Raw genomic sequence first — 25206 nt, 5'->3', positions numbered from 1 at the left:
AGCGGTGACAGGACAGGAAACGGACACTGCTGCCAAAACCTACGGAGAAGGCGATGGCACCCCACTCCAGTACTCTTGCCTGGAAAATCCCATGGACGGAGGAGCCTGGTAGGCTGCAGTCCATGGGGTCTCGAAGAGTTGGACATGACTGAGCGACTTCACTTTCACTTTCCACTTTCATGCATTGGAGAAGGAAATGGAAACCTACTCCAATGTTCTTGCCTGGAGAATCCCAGGGACGGGGGAGCCTGGTGGGCTGCCATCTATGGGGTTGCACAGAGTTGGACGCAACTGAAGCGACTTAGCAGCAGCACCAGAACCTACGATGCCTGTCACTCCTTAAATAGGAACTGGGAGGTGCCTACTTAAAGCTGAAGTGCTGCAGGGCAGGAAGGGGCAGAAAGCCCTGGGAAAACAGGGCTCCTGCATGTCAGGTTACACCCATAGCACCAAAGGTGGTGTTGCCCCCACTTTACAGATGAGAAAACTGAGGCATGCAGGTTAATGAATTTGACCAAAGGCAGAGGAGTGTATATGTGTGTGTTCTTCAGGGTTACCACATTATACCAGACATCAGCCACACAATGCCAGGGGCTTGGCTGTGTTGACAAGTGATCCGTCTTTGGTTGAGGCAGGAAGCTTAGTACCTAGGCATGGGGGAAGGATAGTCCCCAGGTCACCTTGTCACCGTAATGTGAACACACCAGAAGGCCACCTGGCATGGCACTTGTGTCTCGGGTGGAGGAGGGGAGAGGGGAGATGATGACATTCTTCAGAGGGGTTCACTGAGCCTAGGAGGGCTTCCTGGAAGTGGAGAGTGGGGAGGAATTAGATGAGCCAGAGAGGAAGTTGTTTCCTTGGGGAGTGGAAGTCCTTGGTTCTTCAGTTCACGCTTCTTTTTCATTTCATCATCCTTTCCCACTTGGGTCATGAGTCCCCAGGGCCCGAGGCAGCTGTTGGAGGTATTTATGGTCCCGGTGGGGGTGGGGGAGCCAGTCGTAAGCTAGTCGCACCCTGCGTGATCCGCAGTGCGATCCATGGGGCCAAGGGCATGCAGGGGCATGTTCACATGTGCAAGGGGGAGCGGGGTGCAGCCTGGGCTCACAGGAAGGGACAGCACTGTCCCTTCATCAGGGTCCTCCAAGTGGAGGGGGTTGCTGTCCAGCCCCGGACGGGCAGCAGCCTGGTATTTTGGGCCTGGCAAGGGCGGGGGTACACCGGATAGGGCTGGTGCCATGCTCCCACGTCGAGGTGCTCCCACGTGGGGGTGCTTTCCGCAGGGGACCTTGGAGTTTGAGGGGTCACTCTGCTTAGTCTTGCCAAGTGGCTGGACAGTTTCTCCTGGGGACCTGGGGTGGGGTGGGGTGAGGTAGGGAGCTGTCCCTACTCAGAAGCAAGAGGAGCACCCAGCCCTCAGTTCACTTTCCATTTGCCCAAATCCCATCCTGTTCAATGAGTGTTCCTCAGATGCTCTTCTCTTAAAATTCAGGGCACTTCGCTGTTCTACTGAGGTTTATGAATGTTTAAAAACTGCTTTGCGGTCCCCAAAGTAATTTGACAAGTCTGACAGCTATTGATTAAAAACCCGAAATTATTCAGGCTGCAGGATAACTTGGGGGAATAGATGGAAAGTGGTTTGTTTCTTCTCTCTCTGTGTGCCCCTTGCCCTTCCTGCCCAACCACCCCCCCTCAAAATGACGTGGGGATGTGGGGAGGTAAATGTGTTCCTGAATGTTCTCTGAAAAGTCCATTATGCTGCAGAATTAGAAAGGGGGCATGGGGGATGGTCAAGATGCTGAGGGGCACCCCTCCTGCTTGGGAGGGGCCCTGCCATCAACACCACTCATGTTGGTGGTCTCACCCCAAACCATTGTGGGTCAGGTGACCAACAGGAAGGAGGTATCGCTGACCGGCTTGCAGGTGACCGGAGGAGGAGTGGATGTGGTTAGCATGTGGTCCCTTACATTAGTGGGGAGTTGACATATTGGGGGTTTGGTCATAGTCTCTGAAGTGAAGAAGCAGCAGTCTGGAGCGAGGTCAGAACTTGTTCAGGGCCCTGCTGATCCAGGCAGATCAAAGGCGGAGAGGAAGAGGAAGGAGCCCAGGACCTGCCAGCCAGGTTCCCCTCCCCTCCCGATGAGAAGGCCGGGCCCCTGCCAGGGTGCAAGGCTGATGGGATCCCAGACCTCCAGGCCTGGCCTGGCCTGGCCTGGGGTGGGGTGGGTACCAGACTGTCCCAGCAGAGGCCAGTCGGGCCACTGGGCTCCCGTCTTTCACTTCTGACGCTGTGCCCCCAAGCCAAGCCCCTCCTCTCCCAGCCTCAGTTTCCTCTGGTGTCCTGAAGCCTGCTGCGTCCAGTCCTGTAGATTGACAGGCTGTGTCCAAGGAGGGCTGCCCCCTGAGCCAGGGCTCATTAGGTCTAGTTGAGTTCTTTACCCCCTTCCTGCTGGGGTGATCCCTCCTTTCATGCAGGGCGGTTGGGAGAAGGCCGTCCGATGGTGTGTGTACCTTGGAAAGAATACCTGTAGCAGAGCCGGGCACGTGGTAGGCACTTGGTGTCTGTTGAGTGCAGGCTGCCGTGGCATCACTCATTCAGCCTACACAGGGCACCATGGGAGCCAGGCTTTGGGCTGCATGGAGCCGTGGCCTGTGATGAGCCATCCTGGCCTTCTGTCTCGGTCACGGGTATGGATCCTCCTCCAGCTCAGCCCTGCAGTGTCAGGGAGGCACAGGCCTCCAGGGTGGGGCGAGGCCGAAGACCGGGCACCTCCCAGCCCAGGGAGCTCCCAGCTCAGTGTGTGCGGGGATGGGGTCACACCAGCTCCAGTGACAGCTGGCATCTGCCCCTTGGCTTTGGATGGCAAGAACCCTGGCTAAGAGGGGCCATGCCTCCAGGCGCTGTCATCCCAGGAAACCTTCCCAGGCCAGGCAGCCAACCTCCCTGCCTTTTAAGGACAGGCTCTCTCTCCCCAAGGCCCTGGGGACCACCAGACAGCTGCATTCTTCTCCCTGCCCCTGGGACCCCAGCGGTTCCCAGGCCAACAGGGCAGGCCGGGCCTGGGGAAGAGATGACCCTGCTGGGTGTCCTGGGGGTGTGTGTAGTAGGGGGGAGCTGCCCTGTTTGTATCCTGCTGCTTGACTCCCAGGAGGTCAGCGCCCTCACCCTGACTGTGCCCAGGACCTGCTCCTTCCCCTGTGGGCTCAGCTCCCTGGACCTGCCTGCCTGTGACAGGCGGGAGCATGGTTGGCATGTTCTGACCTGACTCCAGAGTCCATGGGTCTTGCCAGCCCTGCAGTGGGTGCCTCCTCCGTGGAGACCAGCCTTGTCCAGGGTGTCTGCCCTTTCCAGGCCTGGCTGTGGGCAGTGACCCAAGACCACACAGGCAGGAGAGTGAGAGGTTGGGGGAGTCTGTGCTCGGAGTCCCAGGCAGAGGGGCTCACGTGGCCCCTCGGTGGGGTCTCCTGCCCCCTCCAGACACCCTCTTTCATCCTTTCACTTTAGGAAGTTAAGAGTTTTTATTGGGGGGATGGGGGTGTTTGTTTTTGAAAGCATCCCAGAGCATTTGGGTAGGTGCAGTTTGTTTGTGGGTGGGGGAAACAGGCCTGGGGAAGGTAGGAGGTTTGAGTGGTCAGGGGAAAGGGGCAAAGAATTGCCCACAAACCCCCCACCTCGCCACCTCAGACATCAGAAGCGTCAGCTACCCTAGAAACGTCAGCCTTGATACAACACGGGTAACCCTTAATCGGCCTATTCACAGCTGCGCCCTCGCTCCTTACAAGGCTGCCTGGCATGAGGCAGTGAATAGAGCAGGGGCCGGCCTGAGTAACCGCTGTGGCCACTGGCATTGACCCCGGCTCCCCGGCCTTGTCTCAGTTGACCTCACAGCAGCCCTGGGAGGAAGGTATGTCAGCTCTCCCCACTTAAGAGTCAGGGACACTGAGGCCTGGACAACATGTTAAAAGTACTCGGGGTTGTGTGTTTCACAGGGAATGGAGACTGGATGTGCTCCTGTACCCGGCACCCTTGACACTAGGCTCCTGCCTGTTCCCAGCTGCAGGTGTGTGGCTGTATGTTTACCCTTGGGGCTTACTCCGCTGCCGGTTTGTTATGCCAACAGTCCCCAGCAGCGCAGGCAGCCCCTCCTTGGCATATGTAAAGCTTCCAGCTCCTCGAATGCCTCCAGAGACAGCGTGCCCTCCCCTCTAAATCCAAACCGGGCTGGCCCACCCATCCCAGGGACAGTGTGTCTAGCTGGAATCAGCCCATCCTGGTCCCAGCCCCGCCCACGGGAGGCATGCACGGCAGCTCCCTCTGCCCCTTTGAGATTTGGAAGGCGATTCTGAGCCCCTGGCTTTCCAGGCCATCCAGTCCCACGCTCCGCTCACCCCGCCCGCAGCTGGAAACGTCCTCCCCATGGGGTCTCACAGGGCTTTTTAATTATCACACGTTTTATTTTCAAGTCGCCTCCCTCCTTGAAATAATAGGGAATTTGCTAAACTTCTGTGTCACTAACCTTTTCAGAGAAGAAAGGATGGAGTTGAAAACCAGCTCGTGGGTTGGCTGGAAGGCTATCAGATAAGGCCGAGGCCCTGGAGCCAGGACAATGTCCCCTTGTTCCCGCTGCCCGCCCTCACAATGGACTGCTGTTGGGGCCTGGCCATATCTCCAGCCCCGGCTCCGCCCGTGCCTGTGGCAAGCCCATGTTTCCCCGGGCCCCGGGCACAGGCTGTCCGACCCGGCCAGCCCCCTGGTTTCTTTCTCCCTGACCTGGAGTAAGGGGTCACGGTGAGCAGGTCAGCTGACTGTGGCCCCAGAAGGCCCCAGAAGGCCGCCAGTGGGGAGATGGAGCCTCGAGCGGATGCCGTTAGGCTCGGAGTCTGCCAGGTGGGGCTCAGGTCCCCCTCTGCCACTTGCCACCTGTGCCATCCTGGGCGAGCTGCCTGGCCTTTCTGAGGTGCAGTCCCTCGGTCCTGACAAGTTCTCATGAGAATCGGGTAAGGAGTCGGGTGGGAAAGTGTGCGGAGTGGTGTTCAGCTACCCGGCCTGGGTGTGAGCGCTCATCTGTCCAGGGAGACCGGGGACGGTGTGATGATGGCCATGTTCACACTGGGCTTAGAAGGCCGGGAAAGAAGGCCGTTGTCGCGTGAGAGAGACTGGAGGGAAGGTGGGACGCATTCAGGAGACAGCTCAAACAGAGGCTGCCAGAGGGTGGGAGTTCCGGCTGGCCTGGGACCTGCCGCAGAGGAGAGTCTGGGTCACTTGCTGGGGGGTGTTGTGTGGGAGCAGAGTTGCAGGGAGGGCTCAACCCCAGGTTGAAGCACTATGAGACTGCAGGGGCAAGGCAGAGGGGCCCATCTGGTGCGAGGGTGCCGTCCCCCTCAACTGCCCCTGGGCCTGAACCAACACACCTCTCAGAGGCAGGGCAGGTCAGGGCAGCCTTCCTCCCCTGTGGCCTTGCCTCTCCTGCCTGTAGCCTGAGAATCGTGGCATCCCCCAATTCTTCCTTTCGGGGAATTATGAGGGTTCCATGCATGGAGAGTACAGGTAAAGACCTCCTGAGCAGCTAGCCCAGGTGGGGAAAGGGGGACATGGGGACCTCCAGGGGCTGGGGGCTGTTGAGGGTCCAGAGATCAGCTGGGTCTGGGATGATCTCGGGGTGCAGCTGTCCCCGAGACCAGCGCTTGGGTTGCTTTGTCGCTTCTCCTGCTCACAGCGTCTGAGGGCTGAGAGCGGATTCTCCTCCATCCCAGCCGCCCTCCTTCCCTCCCCATGACTCAGCTGACCTCAGGGCCTTGGTCCTGGAACTCCGGGGCCCTGAATCTTAGCCCTGCTCCAGATGCAGCCCTCCCCATGAGGAGCCTCCTGCCTGGCGAGGGCCTGCTCTGCCACGGGCCTTCCAGCACAGCATGATAAATGTCAGGGTTCGAAGTCCATCTCTGCCCAGGGAGTCTGGGAAGGCTGCCTGGAGGAAGAGGTGCTTTTGCTGGGTGTTGAAGGTTTTGCTGGGTGCCGAGGAGGCCTGCGTGAGGGAACTGTGACGCCCAGGGAAGAGGAGCCCAGGGTGAGGTGGACCCTGGGCAGCAGGGCTGCAGCTGAGCTTATATGGCCTTGGTGGGAAACCCTCTCTTCATGGCTCCAGCGCCTGGGGAGTGCCCCTCCCTGCAAACCGTCCTCTGTGCTTGTTCATTTATTTCCATTTGAGACAAAGAGTCGTTTCTGTTTCAGATAAGGAAAAGGGTCCCTGGGGGTAGGGGTTGCTGGGGTGCGAAGTGACACCAGGAGGGAGCTGAGACCGTGGGCAGGTCACCTGCTTTATCGGGGGAGGCCGCTCCGGGGTCAGGTCGTTGTCCACCCCTCAGTCTGAGGATTCAGCCAAGCACTGTGTGTGGTGTCGCCTGCGGGCATGGCCCAGGGCAGGCCAGGCCCTGGGAGAAGGGCCAGGCACGCAGAGCCCACAGCCCGGTGGTGAGACCTGGTTCTGTAGCCTCTCTGACACGCTGTGGTCATGTGGCGTCCCTGGCAGGGTTGGGTGAGAAGTAGCCCAAACCTGGGCTTTGGGAGTAATCTGCACAGGCAAAGCCCCCTGCGAAGGCCTTTGCCCTCTTCCGTGCCATCTCACCAAAGACTGAGACTCTGGTCCCCAGAGCCCATGAGAGGTCCCTGGGGGAGGCCATGCCGTGGGCGTGCTGGGCCACCTTCTCTCCCACCCCAGCCTCAGGGCAGCAAGGAAGGGCCTGACCCAGGTGTGGGCCTTGCATATGGTAGCCTCCGAGCCCAGGCCCCCATACCACACAGGACAGCCATGGGCAGGGCTCCCGGACCAACCAGTCCCCCTGCCCGCAGGAGCCTTGGGCAGATGCAGGGACTGCCGCTCCCCGAGCCCATCTTACCTTTCTGTGAAATGGGCAGGTGAGTGTTCCCGGCAGAGTTGTGTGCCGTCGAATGTGATCAGCCGAGTGCCCTGACCTAGAGGAGGTGGGCGCCCATGAGCAGGGCAGGAGCAGGCGCCGTCTCATCGCCTTACCAAGCTTCCTGGGAAGGGACACTGTGCCCACTCGCTGCCCCTGTGGAGTCTGGCAGCCTTTGATGGCCTGTGCCCTCCCTCCCTCCCGGGATGGGCTTCAGGCCCAGCCTGGAACAAGGCAGGGGCTGGAGGTGAGAAAGGAAGTGCTCAACAATGCTGGCCAGAGCAGAGGCGGGCTGGGTTGAAGCCTGCCGTGGTGATGGATGGGGCTGGAGTCCTTGAGTGGAATGTTAGGGGTGCTGTGCTGTGGGCCTGGAACAGAGCTGGCTGGCTTCCTGGAAGAGGTGGTTCTTAGGCTGTGAGGTGGGCCTCCTGGGTCCAGGAAGTGTCCACGTGACCTTTTCCCCTCCCTGAGCCCGTCAGTCATCTTATCAGTCACTTCCGTCCACAGACTCCTTCTGCCAGGAGGTTCCACCCTGCAGGGGCACAGCAGACTGGCTCCCCTCTGGGCCCAGTGCTGCATGCCAGGGCCTGACGGATTGGTGCCTCTTTCCCCCACGAGCCTTGTGGGGAGTTCGGGGGCAGGTAGGCTTCAGGTAAGAGGAAAGACAGCATCTGCATGTGAGTCAGAGAGCACAGGCCCACTGGGCCTCCCCATTATGGGGCAGTGGTCAGAGCCCAGCCCTTGACTCCTGTCCCAGAAGCACTCCCTAGGAGTGGCCACTGGGCCTCCCGGGACCCCGCTCCCACCCCTCCTCCACCTCCTCCTGGTCAGCTTGGGCTGCAGGGGCTGGGTGGGGGCTCCAGGTCCTGCCACTGAGAGACTCCCTGGGAGGTGGGGAGGGTCAGGGCTGGCCCAGGATGCCTCAGCTGCGAGCTTCCCACAGCACTTCTGTGCCATCAGGAACCTTCTAAGTGAGGCCCGGGCCAGCCGGGGCATGTTCGTGGAGCAGGATGGTGGGGAAGGAGGAGAAGGGGTCTGCAGCCACAGGCTCCAGGAGGCTCTGGCTGCTTTGGGGTCTGCCCTAGGTGTGCCAGGTCTCCTGGGGCTGTAGAACCAGGACACTCCCCCCACCACCACCGGGGTCTCCCTGGGCAGGCCCAGTCCATAGAATGAGTCTCCCTTGCCTTTCCCCAGCTGGCTGGTTCAGGTGCCCCAGGCAGGAGGCGGCCCCAGCCTGCCAGCTCCTCCCCGTACTTCCTGGGTCTGTGCTCCACCCCCTCCACTCCCGGCATCTTACCTGGCGGGTTTCCGGGCTGGGCCAGAAAGCAGCCCGATCTTGGTCGATGGGCTGGGTCTTCAGCCCCAGACAGCTGGTCTGGGGGCCTGAGTCCCGGCCCATCGGAGGCTGGGTGATTTCCCTGGCGTCTGAGGCAGGGCCTTTCACTGAGGTATGGAGCCGCATTCCAGGAGGGAGGCCCAGGATGGAATCTCAGCTCAGTAGATGGCAGCTCCACCCACGGCACTGGTCATCTCTGGGAGGGGAAAGGAGGTTGGGCCACTCGAGCAGGACCTGGGGGGCTCGTCACGGTAAGAAGGCTGTCAGCGCCTCGAGGGGAGTGGCGTGTTGTGAGTGGTGTGGCAGTGTGTGTGTGTCTGCGTGTACGCAGTGCTGCCTCCCAGAGAGGGTAGTGGAGGTGCAGGGGCACCACAGCTGTGCATGCCATTGGCCTTAGTTCTCGAGTGGGTCCTGGGGAGGTTTGGGTGGGTTCCATTCGGTTTTAAGCCTGTCTCTCAGCTTCGCTCTGGTCCATTCAGCTGGGAGCCTTCGGAAGTCCTGCCTGAGGGCATTGGCTCTGCTCCAGCGACCAACCGGAGCCCTGCCCTGTGCCTGCTTCCTGTTGGGCATGGGGGAGCACTTAGGGGGAACCTGACTGGGTCTCTTGGTGTGGCTGTGGGCTCCACAAGAGCTGAGATCCCATTTCCAGCTCTGACTCCCATGCCGTGCCTACAAGAGGACAGTTGCCAGGGAAGATGCAGAGTGTTGGGGCTGGAGGGTGGCCTCTGTCAGTCAGCCTGTGATGCCCTCTGGGTAGGGCCGGTCCAGCTCATCTCTGAACTCCTGGGTCCACACTTAGGGGCCTCAGCTTCTCTTACTGCAGGTGCTTGTGGAAATGGGTTCCAGGGTGTGTGCCCTGAGGGGAGATGTGTGGTGGTCCTACCATGCCTCACTAACCTGAGTGAGGGAGGGTCTTTTTTAGCGGGAGGCAGGGAGAGGTGATGGCTTAACCCTTGGAGGCCAGGAGCTGAATGGTTGGAGGGTGTTGGAGTTGGGGAGGTCTAGGTGAGCTTAGCGTAGAGTTTGGACCTGCATAGGGCCGTGGCCTGCCCAGCCTCTGCCCTGGGATGCTCTTAGCAGGCCTGGCTGGTCCTCTGGCTTTTCCTGTGCCCTAGCTGTGGGAGAAGGGCCCCAGTGTCTTGCCTGCTGTGTTCTGTTGACTCTGGAAAGGGACCTTTGCCTCTTTGGGTGGACTTCCATCAAGCACCAGGTGCCATCTGATATGCTTTCCATGGAAAGGGGAAACCGAGGCTCAGGGAAGTGACTTGCTCAGGGCCACACAGCAGGTGACAGTGGGCCCAGGTCCACAGCCAGTCTGTCAGGGCCCATCTGTGCTGGGCCCCCTGACCCTGGCCTGGCCCCTGAGCCCCAGCGCGTGCACCCTGTCTGCCTCTTAGCGCTCACTGAGTGCCTCTCAGCACTGCAGAGATGCCTCCATCCCTTCCGTTTTGAGGCTCATGGTCCTCGGGTGTAAGGAGGGAGCACAGAGTCCCACGGCACACCTGCCTCACCTGGGGCCGGTGGGTGGATGTCCTGGGTATGCGAAAGGGCTCCGTCGGCAGTGGTGGCCTGGAGAAATGTTGGGACAGGGCGATTGCTTCTGTCTTGCAAGGGGACCGGGGGTGGGGGGTGGGGAAGGTACCCAACCCTGGAAGGCTGCCTGGGTCGGGTCTCCTCTTCCCTGCGGGTCTCTGTCTCCAGCACCACCATCACCCCCCACACGCCCGAATCTGCCTCAAGACAGAAAGGACTGTGGGTGTTGAGGGGTGTGATGGCCTCTGCAGGGGGTTTTGGGCAGGCCTTCTGGGAGAAGAGGGGAAGGGAGGGGACAGGGCAGGCTGACCTGACACCCCTGCCGCCCACCCCCAGGTCTCATCTGATGCCCAGGCTGAAAGAGTCTCGCTCCCACGAGTCCCTGCTCAGCCCCAGCAGCGCAGTGGAGGCGCTGGACCTCAGCATGGAGGAGGAGGTGGTCATCAAGCCCGTGCACAGCAGCATCCTGGGCCAGGACTATTGCTTCGAGGTGGGTCCGGGGGAGCGGGGCGGGGCAGGCCCAGGTATCCTCCCACAGGAGGCCAGGTCTCCTTCAGCCACCCTCCTGGAGTGTCCTGTGGCCTCCACTCTTTGGGGGCAGTGGCCAGAAACTGTCAGAGCTTTTGGACTCCCAAGAGACCAAGTAGAGCTGGGAGATGGGGGCTTCATTCCTGCCTTGTGGTCTCCTTGGAGGCTGACCAGCACTGTCTCCCATGTGGGGATGTGCAGGAGTCCCGAGTCGGTGGAAGGGACATCCAAGGCGTATGTGGAAGGCTCAAGCCTGCTCACCTCTCTGCGAAACTCCTCCAGTGTGGTGTGGGGGCGTGGAGAGAGCACCCCCTTCTCTGGCCTCTGCATAATAAGAGCCAGGATCTTTTCATGCCCCACCATTCTGTGACCTGAGGTGTGAGGGCAGAGGGGCTGCCACCCCGCCCAGCCAGGCTGTTCCCTGGGGATCCCTGTCCAGTGCCTCCTGTAGACGGGGAATCTGGTCCAGAGATGTCAGAGCTCACGAGGCCAAGTCAGGACCCGGATAACTAATGTCGCAGGTGTTCCTGGGAGTTCCTAATTGCTTCTCTAATTATTCGTTTTCTCTTCCCACCTCTGTCTCTGGGAAGCCTCCCACCCCCGACGATCTTGCATAATTAGGGGAGCTTTCCGATAGAGGCATGAGCATGGAATTGCTGTGGCAACCTCCTGGCACCCCCAGCTCCAGGGGAGACTGGGGTGGTACCTGGCACCTTGCCCTAGCCCTGTGCCCCCTTGGGTGCTATTTCTGGTTCAGGACTCCTGGCCCTACTGGAATCCCCTGGGCTCCGATTTCTCTGTCTGGGGTTGGGGGCGCCTGATGCTAGTTGCCCACTGGTGTAAAGCAGGAGATGCTGTGTCTTGTATGGCCCATGAATGGCTGGATAGGGCCCTCAGCAAGGTGCAGAGGACAGTGGGACAGAGTAGGAGCAGCTTGGGCTGGGCTTCCTCTCCCAGAGAAGATGGGAGGATGAGCAAGCCAGACAGGGTGGGGAGGGTAAGGGTTCCAGGACAGACTCCAGGGCCCAGCACACCCAGAGAGACCATTCTCGGTTCTGTAGTCCGGCCTCAAATAGGTTAGCCCTTTGTGACCACCACTGCCATCATGTTCAGCAAGAGAAGCACCGTCAGCAGGTGTCAGCTGAGGACCAAGGCAACCCTGAGGCTGACCCGCGGTTGTCTCCGGGGTGCCTGTGGTTCCAGCGATAGAGGGAGACCTCAGGGTCCTCCGATTCACGCAGGAGCCCGTGCCTTCTGTCTCCACCATCTCCAGGAGAATGACGGTGGACTCAGAGAGATGCTTTTCTGAGGACAGAGGGCCCCGAGGCAGGACTCAAGCGCCAGTTGGCACGGGGCTGGACACTGTCCTGTCACCATCCTGCTCTGGGACCACAGGCCTTGGGGCACCACCTGCAAACATAAAATCTAGGGGGCACCGTGCATCTCGTCCTGCCTCCTCCCTGAGGCTGCGGTGCCGTCAGACCTGGCAGCCAGTGTCCCTCCCCCCTGCCCCAGCCCTGGAGGTCCTCCATCGTGCCTCCCCCGCCCTGTGACACTGTGCTGCCCCCGCAGGTGACGACGTCCTCAGGAAGCAAGTGCTTCTCCTGCCGGTCAGCAGCCGAACGGGATAAGTGGATGGAGAACCTGCGGCGAGCCGTGCATCCCAACAAGGTGGGCCTGTGTCCCCGAACCCCAGAGCGCGGGGCAGAAACTGCACCCCAAGCAGAGCACAGGCTCCGACTCGAGAGAGCAGAGGGCGGGGGCTCTGGAGGGGGCTGGGACTGGGGTGTGGTTGGGGCCGTAGTGGGCCACAGTGCTGGGCTCGGAAAGAGGCTGAGCTGCACACTGGGGAGGCCAGGCCAGAGAACCCAGGGTTGGCCTTTTAGATGCCGGTGTCCTGTCTGGACCTCTTATACCCCTCCTCCCGTGGCCCATGCCTGCCCAGCCCTCCGAGTCTAGCTTAGCCACCAGTCCCCTCCTCCAGGCAAGCACTGCCGGCCCCGGCTGGCACCCACTGCCCAGCGTCCCCACTGCCCCCAGACCTCTCCCCAGCTGTCACCACTGCTTCTGGCCGACTCGGCCTGGAGCTGAGTCCTGGTCACCGTGCCATCACTGAGAAGGGCCTCAGCAGTACTTGTCTCCATGTGACTCTGCGGACAAGCAAGCTTCCCAAGAGCCAGTCAACGGCCGCCGTGTGCCAGGCATCGCGCTGGCCTCTTCAGTTGCTCTCAGCTTGTGGACTTCCATGACAGAGGGACTTAAGGCTTAGATGATCATAGATGGTTGCTTGCCCAAGGTCAGTGAGCTAGTGTATGAGGCAGAGCAGAGATCCGGCCCCACTTCCTTCAGACTCCAGAGCTGGCCCTGACCAGCTCTGAGCACTCTTCCCAGCTCCGGGCTTGGCAGGGGACCAGGCGCCAGGCTCCTGGTAACTGCGCCCCTCTCCCCGCCCATGCATGTGCAGGACAACAGCCGGCGTGTGGAGCACATTCTGAAGCTGTGGGTGATCGAGGCCAAGGACCTGCCGGCCAAGAAGAAGTACCTGTGCGAGCTGTGCCTGGACGACGTGCTGTACGCGCGCACCACGGGCAAGCTCAAGACCGACAACGTCTTCTGGGGCGAGCACTTCGAGTTCCACAACCTGCCGCCCCTGCGCACAGTCACCGTCCACCTGTACCGCGAGACCGACAAGAAGAAGAAGAAGGAGCGCAGCAGCTACCTGGGCTTGGTGAGCCTGCCCGCCGCCTCCGTGGCCGGCCGGCAGTTCGTGGAGAAGTGGTACCCGGTGGTGACGCCCAACCCCAAGGGCGGCAAGGGCCCCGGGCCCATGATCCGCATCAAGGCGCGCTACCAGACCATCACTATCCTGCCCATGGAGATGTATAAGGAGTTCGCCGAGCACATCACCAACCACTACCTGGGGCTCTGCGCTGCCCTCGAGCCCATCCTCAGTGCCAAGACCAAGGAGGAGATGGCGTCAGCCTTGGTGCACATCCTGCAGAGCACGGGCAAGGTGAAGGTAGGTGCCCGGGCCTCAGGCGGGACGCCGCCTCCCGCGGGCCCCGTGGAAGGCTGGGGGACAGGCACCGGATGACCTGCCGGTCCCCGCGTCCACGTCATGGATTTCAGCTCTGCTGGAGGCCCCCGTCATAGCTAGGTGGGCCCCCTCAGTCTGGAGCTGGCTAAATCTGGAGCTGCATCCTGAAGGGTGGGGGCTTTGTGCACCCCCTCCGTGGTTGGAGCTGATCGCAGAGGCGGGTATGGAGCCCATGGTCTGTAACATGGCTTGCAGCAAGGAAGTGGCTTTAGGGCCTCCCCACTGCCGGAGAGGGCCGGCCCCTCCCTGAGGCTCCAGGGGAGCAGGCCACGAGGCCCACCTCTGCAGGCACATGGGTCCCAGTGACCCAGACACACATCTGGTGTGTTAAGTTATCACACATTGCAGCAGGTGACGGCCAGGGTGCAGCCGTTGTCTGAGCCCCAGACTCCCCCCAGCTCCCAGTGCACGCACACGGGACACACAGTCACTGTCGCAGCTGTCTGTTTGGAGGGCAGCCGCCCCAGCTCTGGACCCCCCTGGAGCAAATCTTGCCCGAGCCCTCCAGCAGGCCCTGCTCCAGGGCTGGAGGGCCCCTGCTGTCCTCCCCACCGCCTTCCACCTGCCTCCCTGCCAAGCCACGCCCAGCCCCACCCACTCGCTCCTCTTTGCAGACAGGTCGGCTCCTTCTGGAAGGCTCTGCAGGCCTACCTGCCCAGCACAGCAGAACATGGTTCCACCCTGCCCCCTGCCTTGGGGGGGGCCTTGAGGGAGCTCCTCAAAAGGGGTGCAGTGGAGAAAGGCTGAACGTGGGGTCTATCCACGCTGCAGAAGGCTTTGGGTGCCTTCCCCGGGGGCGAGCCTCTGCTCTCCAGACGTCGCATGACTTGTGGCCTGTGGTGGGGGTGAGGGACTGCCCTCCCTGGTCAAGGTCCCGAGCCCTCAGCCTGGGCTTGGAGGGAGACACAGGTTGGGGGTCAGGCCTCAGCCCCCAGGCAGAGCCCAGGGTGCGCAGTCTGTCAGGGCTCTTATTCTCTCTCTCTGCCTGATCCAGAAGGCCCTGGCCTCCTTTGGGCCCTTCAGAGCCCCTGCCCATTGGGCTCATGGTGGGGGACCAGGAGAGGTACTTCTCCATGGGCACGGGGCACTCCATTCCTCTGTGCTTGGACCACCTCCTCCCCTGGAGAGGGAGGGAGACCAGAGGGAGACCAAGGGAGGCAGCAGGGGCTCCAGCGGCCTCCTTTCTGCCTCTAGGTCTGTCCTTTCAGTAAGCGGCCCCCGAGGGCTGGGCTGGGCTGGGAGGCTGAGTCTGATCTGAAGGGGCCTTTGCTCTCAGGCTCATAGCTGAGACAGGAGAAATCGGGGTGCTCACTGTGCACCGGGCCTCCAGCTCCTCAGCGGAGCTTCTGTGGGGTGCTGCTCCCCAGCAGCACATCAGGCTGCTGGGGTGACGTGCATCTGAGCTCTGAGCCCCTGGGGAGCTAAGGGGTGAGATGCCTCTCTCCGGAGCACGTGCCAAGGGCTCCGAGTCCTGGGAGAGGGCCTTGGGTGTGCTTTGCCCCCTGTCATCTCCCTCCGCCCCCCCCCCAACCCCCCCCCCCCCACCCCTCAGTGCAGTAGGAGAAATGGGCCCTTGCTAACAAGACACTCAGGCCAGATTTGGTCCCGGTAGCTGTGTGGCCTTGGACAGGTCAGTTTCCTGTTCTGTGCCTGTTTCCCCACCACCACCCCCAGCCAGGTCCTGGCTCTAAGAAGAGCTCCTCCTCACCCCCGCCTGGGCCTCACACCTACCCCAGGAGCTCAGGAGGGCTGTGGGCATGAGCAGAGCAGTACACGCAGTACTGACGTCTGTTGTTCTTTGTTCAGAGAAGGAGGCCCTAGAGGTCACTGGTGGTCAGGAAGGGTCCTCAGGCTGTGTGGTCTCCAGAGAGACCAACTGCCTCTCCCCCACCCCGGCCCTCCTATTTCTCCGGTGGCCAACCAGGTCTCCAGGGCCCAGAGTTCGGTTCTGTATTTCAAGGCCCACTTGTGATTTCGAGGGCCCTGAAGTTGGGCATGTTGGATGAGGCATTTCTGGAGCATCAATAGCCCCGGCACAATGCCAGCCACCCGGCCTCTGCGCTGGCCGGCCCCTGCCCTCTGCCCCCACTGCCCCCGGGTCCCTGCCTCCTGCCTGTCTTCTCCCCAGGTCACAAGCCTGGCCGTGGGCGTGAGGAGGCGCAGCCTCCGAGGTGGGGGGTGTTTCCACCTGGAGGGGTGCAGCAGGTTCCTCTGAGCCGCCCCGCAGTCAGGAGGGAAGGCGTGGGCTCAGGCTCCCTCCTGGGTCTGCCCGGGAGCTGTGCTGTAGCCAGGCCACTTCCCATGCGAGCCGAGGTCCATCTCCCTCTGTCTGAGCCCCGGCTCACTGCCTTCCAGGGCAGCTGGCCTGCTTCTCCCCCTTGTCTTCCTTCCTCGTGAGGCTGCACAGAACAAGCCCTTGTCTGGCATGGGAGACCTCATCACAGTGATGGGTGGACGGTCGTAGCTGCTTGTATGAGGGGGCAGGGCAGCCTGTTTGTCCTCTTTAGCCCTGGGATGGGGGTGCTCTTTTCAGTCACCCCACCAGGCCGGGGCAGGGCTGAGCAGAGATTTGAGTCCCCCGGGTCGGGCCATCATGCGGGGGCTCTTGCCTCCCTGATCCGGGGTCCAGCTCAGATGTCGCCGTGTCCCCTCATTAGGCTGCCCTGCTCTCATGCCCCAGAAGCCCCCACAGGTGAGACCCAGCAGCCTGGTGATGGAGCAGCCTCACAGAGCAGGGGCTTCTGGCCAGGGAGCGTGGGTCTGGACCCCTGGGGCCTTACCTGCCAGGCCTGCTCAAGTCCACTCTCCTCCCCTGGCTCCACAGGACTTCCTGACCGACCTGATGATGTCAGAGGTGGACCGCTGTGGGGAAAACGAGCACCTCATCTTCCGGGAGAACACGCTGGCCACCAAGGCCATCGAGGAGTACCTCAAGCTGGTGGGCCAGAAGTACCTGCAGGACGCACTAGGTAGGGGGTGTGGGCTGACTGGGGGCAAGAGGGTCAGGGTGGGGCATGCCCACTGGGTCCTCACCGCCCCCTCCTGCCCTCTCGGCCACAGGAGAGTTCATCAAAGCGCTGTACGAGTCGGACGAGAACTGTGAAGTGGACCCGAGCAAGTGCTCGGCCGCTGACCTCCCCGAGCACCAGGGCAACCTCAAGATGTGCTGCGAGCTGGCCTTCTGCAAAATCATCAACTCCTACTGGTCAGTGCTGCCCCCACGCCCTCTCGGCCTCCACTGCCCAGGGTCCCACCCCGCATCCCTCCCTCTCGCCCCATCCTTCTGTAGGCTGGGTGCCTGGAGTATGCTGGGCTCTGGGCTGGCCTCTGAGGGCATCATCCCATCCCGAGAGCTCGGTGGGGAGCCCTCCTCTGTCATTCCCAACAAGAGAGCTGAGGTTTAACAGGGAGAGGGCAGGTAACACAGCTTCAGATTCGGGGCCCTGGGATTGGAACCCACCTTCTTCTGACCCCGCTGAGTCCAACTGGTCCTTTCTGGGCTCAGACATTGGAGTGTTCCAGAGTGTGTAGGCAGGACATGGTCTGTGCATTGTTGAGGATTCAGACCTGGCAGTCCCGTACACATGTTGGACAGTGGGTACTGCCTGGCACCATTGTAGGTGCTACAGCTGGACAAGAAGCCAGATGCACAAGGCTCTGCTCAGGTACCCCTGGGTGACTGGATGGCTTCACCTGGGACTCCTCACCTGGCAATGGAAGCTGGTGCTCAAGTTACAGGCTTGGGGTGGCCCCAGCACGCACCTGTGTGGGGCCTGGACACTGGGTGGGCCTCCTGCTGGGACCGTAGAGAACCGAGGAGGAGGACTGGGCTTTATTAGGACCGAGTTCTGTGGGCCCCTGGCGGCCCCAGAGAGGAGCAGAAGTGTGCAGGGCAGACTGCTTTTCAGGACTGCAGTCTGGGCCACAGTCAGTCCCGGGCCATTCCATGCAAGATGAACATCCCGGCATGTGTGAATGGTGGCCACTGAGCTAGTACAGCCTCATCAGAGATGGCTGTGTGACTGTCCAGGGGACCATGCTACCAGCCCCCAGGAGTGGCTTTATTTTCACACTGGAGGAGCTGCCCAGGTTTTTCCCTTGGTCCCTGCTCCAGCTCAGGACCTACGTTCCCTTCCCCACCTGAGTGGCTCTCCTGGCCCCGTTCCCCCGTCCCACCTCTGGCCGTAGGTTGCTTCTCTCTTTGGTCGCGTTCTTTCCTGTCCTGCTGGAAGGCCTTTGTCTGGCTCCCCTTTGTGGCCCTTCTTTATCGTGTCACCAGAGACAGTCGGCTTACCCCCGCAGCCACCCTGGCTCACAGCTCTGTTCCCGTCAGAGTACCTTGAGCACCCCTGGTATGGGCACCAGAAGGACCTGGTTTTTCTGCTCCCGAAGGACGGGCACAGGCAGAGGCAGGCCTGCAAGGAGACGACAGTCTTGGGTCAGGGCAGAGCCGGTGGGGTTGACGCTGCCGGCGCAGGTCCCCCTGCCCCAGGGTTACACAAGGTGCTCACTGGGGCCTCCCTGGCCCTTTGGGCTGAGCTGAAAATGACCCTTGGCACCGGACCAGGAGGGACAACCAGAGAGTTTGAAGTCTGGAACACACTTCCCACTCTTGGGCTGTGTTTTCACCCAGGGCGGGCCGGGCGTGGGACACAGGGAAACATATCCATGGACAGTGGTTTTCCATTTCCTCTTTCTGGCGTTTGTGAAGGCCCCTCTCAGTTCTGCATGAGGCCGTTGATAGATGTTATCACTCAGCGCCCGCCCCCAGGCCTGTGCCAGGCGCTTCGGGGGCCAGGGCTCAAGGTCACCTGCCCTCACTTCCTCTCTGGCCACATCCTTGTTGTTCAGCCACGTTCACTGCCTGAGTCTGCTGGGCTTGTTGGGCAAAAGCTTTTCAAGCTGATGAAAGCGGCTTAAGGCCTTGGGGATCCCCGCCTTTGGATAGATGGCTGTGTAAACTCGTCAGGTGTGGCCTTGTTCCCCTTGTGGGAGTGAGGAAACGGAAGCCTGGGGAGGGCCAGGCCCTGGGGCAGAGCACCCTGGAGCTAGTGGGAGAGCCAGGTGTAGGCAGGGTTCAGAGAGCACCCATCTTCCAGAGTGAAAAAGATAGGAAGGCCTCTGAAAGGCTGGCCTGGTGGGGCCTCGCTGAGGCAGAGTGGAGGTGCTCAGTGGGGACAGCCCCAAGACAGGTGCCGAGAACCCTGCCCACCCTCACCAGGTCGGCCTGGGGAGGTCACTGCCCCCGCTTCCCTCCACACCCAAGTTAGTGAGGAGCTGTGTTCTTAGCCTGTGGTTAGGATCCGCCCCTTGTCCTGATCACGCAGCTCTGCTGAGAACCTCAGATCCTGTAACGTTATTGGAGTGGAGGGGGTCCATCTCAGAAGCCGGGGACAGGAACCGAGGAGCGGTGCTCTGTTTGTGCCGCGTGTCCCTCTCTCTGCCCAAGACCGCACTCCTGCCGAGTCGGGCAGAGGTGAAGCCCCGTGGGGCCTGGCCCCAGTGCTGATGTCCCCTCTCACTCAGCCCCTCTGAGAGACCCACCAACTGCGGCCTGGGCATCCCTGCCCTGTGCTGGCCTGGCTCCCCCAGCATCCCTGCCCAGCGGATGGTGGATGGCGGAGGAGAGGGCTCAGAGAACTTGGGCATTGGCCCGTCATGTAGCCATCAGGGTGGGCGCGGGACAGAACACAGTTCCATCAGACCCAGAACCAGCTCCCTGCTCTGGTCCCGGCCTGGTGACTGACTCCCCCGCTCCCCCACCATGACCTGTCCCCACACAGCGTCTTCCCCCGGGAGCTCAAGGAGGTGTTTGCCTCTTGGCGGCAAGAGTGCAGCAGCCGCGGCCGGCCGGACATCAGCGAGCGACTCATCAGCGCCTCTCTGTTCCTGCGCTTCCTCTGCCCGGCCATCATGTCCCCCTCACTCTTCAATCTGCTGCAGGAGTACCCCGACGACCGCACCGCCCGCACACTCACCCTCATCGCCAAAGTCACCCAGAACCTGGCCAACTTTGCCAAGTGAGTGCCACGTCCCACCCACCCCCCACCCCGCCCTCCCCGCCGGCCCATGGCAGGCTGGAGCCGTCCCTGCCTCCTCAGCCCCGCCTCCCTCCGTCCCTCTCTCCTCTGCACCCCAGGCTCCCCTCTGTGGTGCGTTTCCTTAGTTTTCAAGGGTGATAAGGCAAGGTAATATTTTTCCTTCTGCTTCTTTGAATGAACATTTTATCATAAGGATTCTCCCACATACTTAACATTCACGAGCTTCCTTTTGAAATGAGTGACTAATATGCCTTCAAGGGAGAAGGGCCCATGTCTCCTGAACCCATCTGCTGCGGTTGGGCACCCGGGTGGCTCCAGACTGTCCTTGTCTAAGGGTGCCAAGGACGTCTGTTTGTGAAGCACTTCAGTGTTCTTGCTGTACCTTAGAGCGAGGGGGTGGACACAGACGGGCTGGCTCAGAGAGCGGCTCTCACGAGGTGTGGATCAAGCCCTTCCGGGCCTTTGCAGGGCTGGGCCATGAATCACCACTGGTCCCCACCCTCCCGGAGCCAACACTTCAGCAGGGAGAGCGGTGATGGACAGGGGCGTGGCCTCCTAGGAGGGCCAACAGCTTGTTGGAAGAGGAGAGAGGGAGGCTTCCTAGAAGATGCGCTCCCCAGCTGAGTTCAGGACGAAAAGACAGAGGTGTAGGCCAGGGAGGGACCAGACGCTCTGCCGTTCCTGAATTGTCACTTGCTAGGTCGAGAGAGGTGGGAGACCACCCTAGAGGACAGCAGGGACTTGGAGGCCAGGCAGGGCAGTAAGAGCTGCCAGAGGGCTTTGAGCAAGGTGGCCCTCATGTGTTCCAAGTCCTGCCCAGCAGCAGAGGGGCCAGGAGTGGAGGGCACAAGACTGGCAGCCCTGAGGCCAGGAGGAGAGCAGAATTATGGTTCTGGTAAAGGCAGAGTGGTGGAAGGACTGGGTCAGGGATAATACTGGAGGTGATGGTGATGCAAGAGGCCAGGGCTGTAGCTTGTGGGTTGATCAGAGGCTGAGGCCAGCAGGCCTTGCCAGTTGATGGGGAGGCAGAGGGAGCAGTTGAACACGGCCAGGCTTCTGGATCGGTCTCCTTGGGATGGGGAGTCCCAGAGGAGGGTGCGGGTTTGGGGTGATGAAGGTGACCACAGACTTGGCCAAGCTGAGGACAAAGGAAGGTGCCTGACGAGGAACGTGTCGGAAGGCTTAGCAGAGAGACCTGGCCAAGTGTGGCTTGAGAGTCAGTTGTGCATCAGGGGCCACAGACATTTGGAGGGAAAGAGGAAGGAGACTGAGACTGGCCGTGAAGGTGGAGTGAGGGCCATAGAACATTCCAGATCCTGGGAGAAAAAGTCCAGAAAGGAGTCTCCAGACTTAGCCATGAGCACCCGGAATCTGGGGGGGGTTGGCTGGCTGGGGAGTAAGTGGCATGGAAGGCAGCCACAGTGAAGGGATGGGAGCCCAGGGGGCGAGGGTGTCTCCGAGAAGTAGGGGGCCTCCCGGGTGGGGCCCAGGGCGCTCACCCCGTCTTCTCGGCTCCAGGTTCGGCAGCAAGGAAGAGTACATGTCATTCATGAACCAGTTCCTGGAGCACGAGTGGACCAACATGCAGCGCTTCCTGCTGGAGATCTCCAACCCCGAGACCGTCTCCAACACAGCCGGCTTCGAGGGCTACATCGACCTGGGCCGCGAGCTCTCCAGCCTGCACTCGCTGCTCTGGGAGGCCGTCAGCCAGCTGGAGCAGGTGTGTGACCACTCGAGCCACGATGGGGCAGTGGCTGGGCCCAAGGGCACTGAAGCTGCAGGCTGCTCCTCCCGGAGTAACCATGAGGCCCGAGGCTTTGCCTATGTGCTAGAGATCAGCGGCCCCGCCAGGGCGCCGGAGCCCAGGGATCCAATGCAGACCCTGTCAGCACGTGCTGGGGAGGGATCTCAGCCCTTTTCCTTGGTGGGGAGCACCACGTTCATGTACCGACATCTTCCAGGGGAGCCCACTCTGTGTACTGGGGCCTCGGCTGTGCCTCTGAGTGGAAGGCATCCACAGGTGAAGGCGTGCTATCCTCCCTACCCATGGGAAGTATAATCAGATTAGCTGTGTCTCCTAAAATGTCCTTGCTCTAGATTTTAAGGCCACTGATACAAAAAAGATGGACTGGAGATGTTGCGCCTCCATGTGTCAGGCAGCAGGTTGCAAAACTTTCCAGAAGTACCTTTGACCATCTGTTGAAACAGTCATTCTGTCAACACCTCTGACACTGCTGCAGGCCCTGTGGCCTGGGTTCCACTTCCCCCGCAGGCCCAGCCTACACAGTAGGCAGGTTCTGGGCAGCAACTGCCAGGACCCACTTCCAGAACCTCTGCTACCCACCAGGGCTCTGAGAGCCCATCTTACAAAAGTTCAGTTCAGTTGCTCAGTTGTGCCTGACTTTTGGTGACCCCATGGACTGCAGCACGCCAGGCTTCCCTGTCCTTCACCGAGTCCCAGAGCTTGCTCAAACTTATATCCATTGAGTTGGTGATGCCATCCAACCAACTCATCCTCTGTCATCCCCTTCTCCTCCTGCCTTCAATCTTTCCCAGCATCAGGGTCTTTTCCAGTGAGTCAGTCCTTCACATCAGATGGCCAGAGTATTGGAGTTTTAGCTTCAGGATCAGTCTTCCCAGTGAATATTCAGAACTGATCTCCTTTAGGATTGACTGGTTGAATCTCCTTGCAGTCCAAGGGACTCTCAAGAGTCTTCTCCAACACAGTTCAAAAGCATCAACTCTTCAATGCTCAGCTTTCTTTATGGTCCAACTCTCACATCCATACATGACAACTGGAAAAACCATAGCTTTGACTAGATGGACCTTTGTTGGCAAAGTAACGTCTCTGCTTTTTAATATGCATCAGTCCTTCCAATGAATATTCAGGACTGATTATAAAAGTAGCTGCTGCTGAACCAGAGCTGGAAGGCCTCCTGCTCCCGCCCCATCCTTAGTGGTGAGCACTCAGGGGGCTCTGGTGTGCGGCTAGGTACCCACACAGGCAGTTCTTGCCCTTTTTTGTTAAAGTGGGAACTTAGCGTGCACTGCCGCGTGCATTGCTCACTCTTCTCTCGTGGGCATCTTTTCCCAACCATACATGCCACACACCACTGTGACCTTTCTAATGACACAGACTGTCCAATCACGTGACTGCACCATGTAATTCACTGGACACTCAGATCAGTCCCAGCTTTTCGCTATGAACGGCCGTTGCAATCATTTCTGCTCCTCTATGTCCATTGCCCTTTGGCTCTGAGAGACCCAGGAGGGAGCAGTGGAAATGAGGCTCAGAGCCCTGTCTTCCTCCACAGCTGCCAACACCTGTCACTCTGCCACCACTTCCAGAGCCTCTGTGCTGGGGGCCACCATCCCCCACGCCTGCATGACCAGGCGGGAGGTACGGACGGTGGTTTGCAGCCGTCACAGCTGACATTGTTGCAGCAGGATTTAAAGTCAAGCTGTTTGCTGCTCACGTCTCCCCTCTGTGGACCACATGAGTTTTCATGCTTGCTTTCTGCGCATAGCCGTTGGTGGAAGCCGGGACATAAGCCAGATGAAGGCAGAGTCCCACCCCGCAACCACCCGCTCGGCTTAGAAGCTTTACCACCATTGGTCTAAACTAGGACAGTGGGCTTCAGACGAGTCCAGGCACCACCCTCTGCCTGACTGGCCACTTGTTTGTCTGACGGGTGAGCAGGAATGCCTGCTCTGTGCCTGGGCCATCGCCCCGGGGACTCAGGTGTTGAAGTGGGTTGGGCCTCAGCTTGCCCTGTGGAGTAGGTAACGTGGGAGGGGGCCACCCAAGAAGCCTCTCCACTGGGGAGATGGGGGCAAACTCCAGGATTCTCTGTAGGTCACTGAGGCAGGACAGACCAGGGTGAAAGGCTTGGACTAGGTTACTGTGTCTTCTTGTGGGCCTTGCCCCATCCCAGAGATATCCAGGGCGCTGATAAAAATGTAATTTGTTGTTTCTGGGCTCCCTACCCCTCCCCAGACCCACTGAAGCTGATTGCAGGGGAGGGCGAGCCTGTATCTGACTGGCTGCTTAGTGATTTTGAACACGGTGGCTCCAGTGCACTTGGCCTCACCAGGTGGCCCCCTGGCTCACACCTGCCCCCTTTGCCATGTCTTTGCAGAGCATCATATCCAAGCTGGGGCCTCTGCCTCGAATCCTGAGGGACGTCCACACAGCTCTGAGCACCCCGGGCAGTGGGCAGCTTGCAGGGACCAACGACTTGGCCTCTACGCCCGGCTCTGGCAGCAGCAGTGTCTCGGCTGGGCTCCAGAAGATGGTGATCGAGAACGACCTGTCTGGGTAAGAGCCGCCGGGCATGCTGAGTGTGGTGGGGTGCAGGTACAGACCGGGAAGGGCCCATCTACAGTCTCCTTTGGGGAGGAGAAAACCTATACTGGTGTTTATGAAACAAGCTGAATGAAACTCAAGGTGTTCCTTGGGCACTAAGGAGTAAGATTTTGGGGGGGAGGAAATCAGGGAAGGCTTCCTGGAGGAGGTTGTGCTCGAGTTTTGAGCTTAGGAAAAGTAGCATTTCCATTGGTGGAAGAGGCATTTTAGGTAGAGGGACTAGCACAAAGCCCTGGAGAAAGACAGTATCTTTTGTCGAGGAACAGTTACTGGTCCCAATCAGCACTAGTCACAGTCACTTTTTTGTGTGTATATGAGCTAGTATTTCCTGGGCCTGAACTAGAGTCTCCAGAAGTAGAGCTCCAGAGTGTGTTTTCAGGAGGAGTTCAGGTGACTCCGCGAGGCGAAGAGGCTGGGAGCCCCGGGAAACTAGAGAGATGCTGAGGCCCAGCTCCCACTCTGCACATCCAGTGCTGGGACGAGTGCCTCGTCAATACACAATGGAGGGGGAGGGAGAATGTTCTCAAGTGTTGACGTCAAGACAAGGACCTTCATGTTTACAGTGAGCTACCTGTACTTGGGGTCAAACACTCCCCTCGTCCAGCAGGACCGTCTTGGACTGGCTCACGAGGCTGAGGCTGGAGCAGCAGAGCCGGGCACTGTCTGGCTCTGAGACGGTGGGGACGTCAGTGGCAGGCTGTTAGCAGGCAAGGGCGTTGAGATCAAGGACCTGGGGATGTGGTGTGAGGGACTAAAGGCCCAGGAGGAGGCCGGAGATGCAGAGACCTTGACGCCCCTTCCCCCCGGGTCCCTCTACGTCTTGAGGAGGGGCTGTCCCTACAACCTGCCAAGTGAGGCAAAGTAAGAGTTCAAGTGGGGACACACGTCAGTTGAGAGGTCAGGAGAGCTGACCTGGGCATGTGAAGGGCGACCCAGGCCCAGGGCTGGTCCGGGTTTCTCCCAACTCCACCTACTTCCCCCGTCCACTTCTTCTCGGCCCCCAAGAGCCGTGGCCTCGAGTGGCCACAACCTACCCTGTCCTGTCCCATCACCCCGGACTGGCACTTCCTCTCCATCCCAGACTAAGCCAACTCCTTTCTAAGCCCACATTGAAGCCCCAGGTTCCTGCTGCCTCCAGCCCACTCAGAGCCTGTTCAGCTCCCCCCGAGCCTGCCTTTCAAAGCCCACCTGGTTTTGTGCCTCCTTCCAAGGAGCTGGCTTTTCCTGGGAAGGGGCCAGAGAGAGGCTAGGAGCCTGGGGTGGAGGGTCGGGGACATGGCCTACAGCGGCAGGTGCAGGCCCTCCCTGCCTGAGTCACGCCGTGAGGATCCTCCTCTGATACCTTGTGTTTTTTTTTTTTTTTGCCGGAAGCCCCAACCCCCGCCTGCCAGTCAGA

At 60.4% G+C, this 25206-nt stretch overlaps 1 protein-coding gene across 14 annotated transcripts in view; it reads left to right on the top strand.

Annotated features, from left to right (window-relative positions):
* DAB2IP (DAB2 interacting protein) overlaps positions 1–25206 on the top strand; it is a 209595-nt gene that overhangs the window by 171119 nt on the left and 13270 nt on the right. For 12 of the 14 annotated variants that reach the window (XM_042245746.1, XM_042245744.1, XM_042245748.1 and 9 more), the window contains 8 exons: positions 10115–10268; positions 11879–11977; positions 12771–13325; positions 16228–16372; positions 16464–16608; positions 19187–19423; positions 20963–21164; positions 23584–23762. In XM_042245746.1, the coding sequence (XP_042101680.1) occupies positions 10115–10268; positions 11879–11977; positions 12771–13325; positions 16228–16372; positions 16464–16608; positions 19187–19423; positions 20963–21164; positions 23584–23762 (1716 nt within the window). Of the gene's footprint in view, positions 1–2122; positions 4996–8229; positions 8497–10114; positions 10269–11878; positions 11978–12770; positions 13326–16227; positions 16373–16463; positions 16609–19186; positions 19424–20962; positions 21165–23583; positions 23763–25206 lie in introns of those variants that run through there. The other 2 variants (XM_060413807.1, XM_027966477.3) reach the window with 2 other exon arrangements.

Source organism: Ovis aries, chromosome 3 (genome assembly GCF_016772045.2).
Source record: "Ovis aries strain OAR_USU_Benz2616 breed Rambouillet chromosome 3, ARS-UI_Ramb_v3.0, whole genome shotgun sequence".
Lineage (NCBI taxonomy): Eukaryota > Metazoa > Chordata > Mammalia > Artiodactyla > Bovidae > Ovis > Ovis aries.
This window is presented reverse-complemented; position numbering and strand designations above follow the sequence as displayed.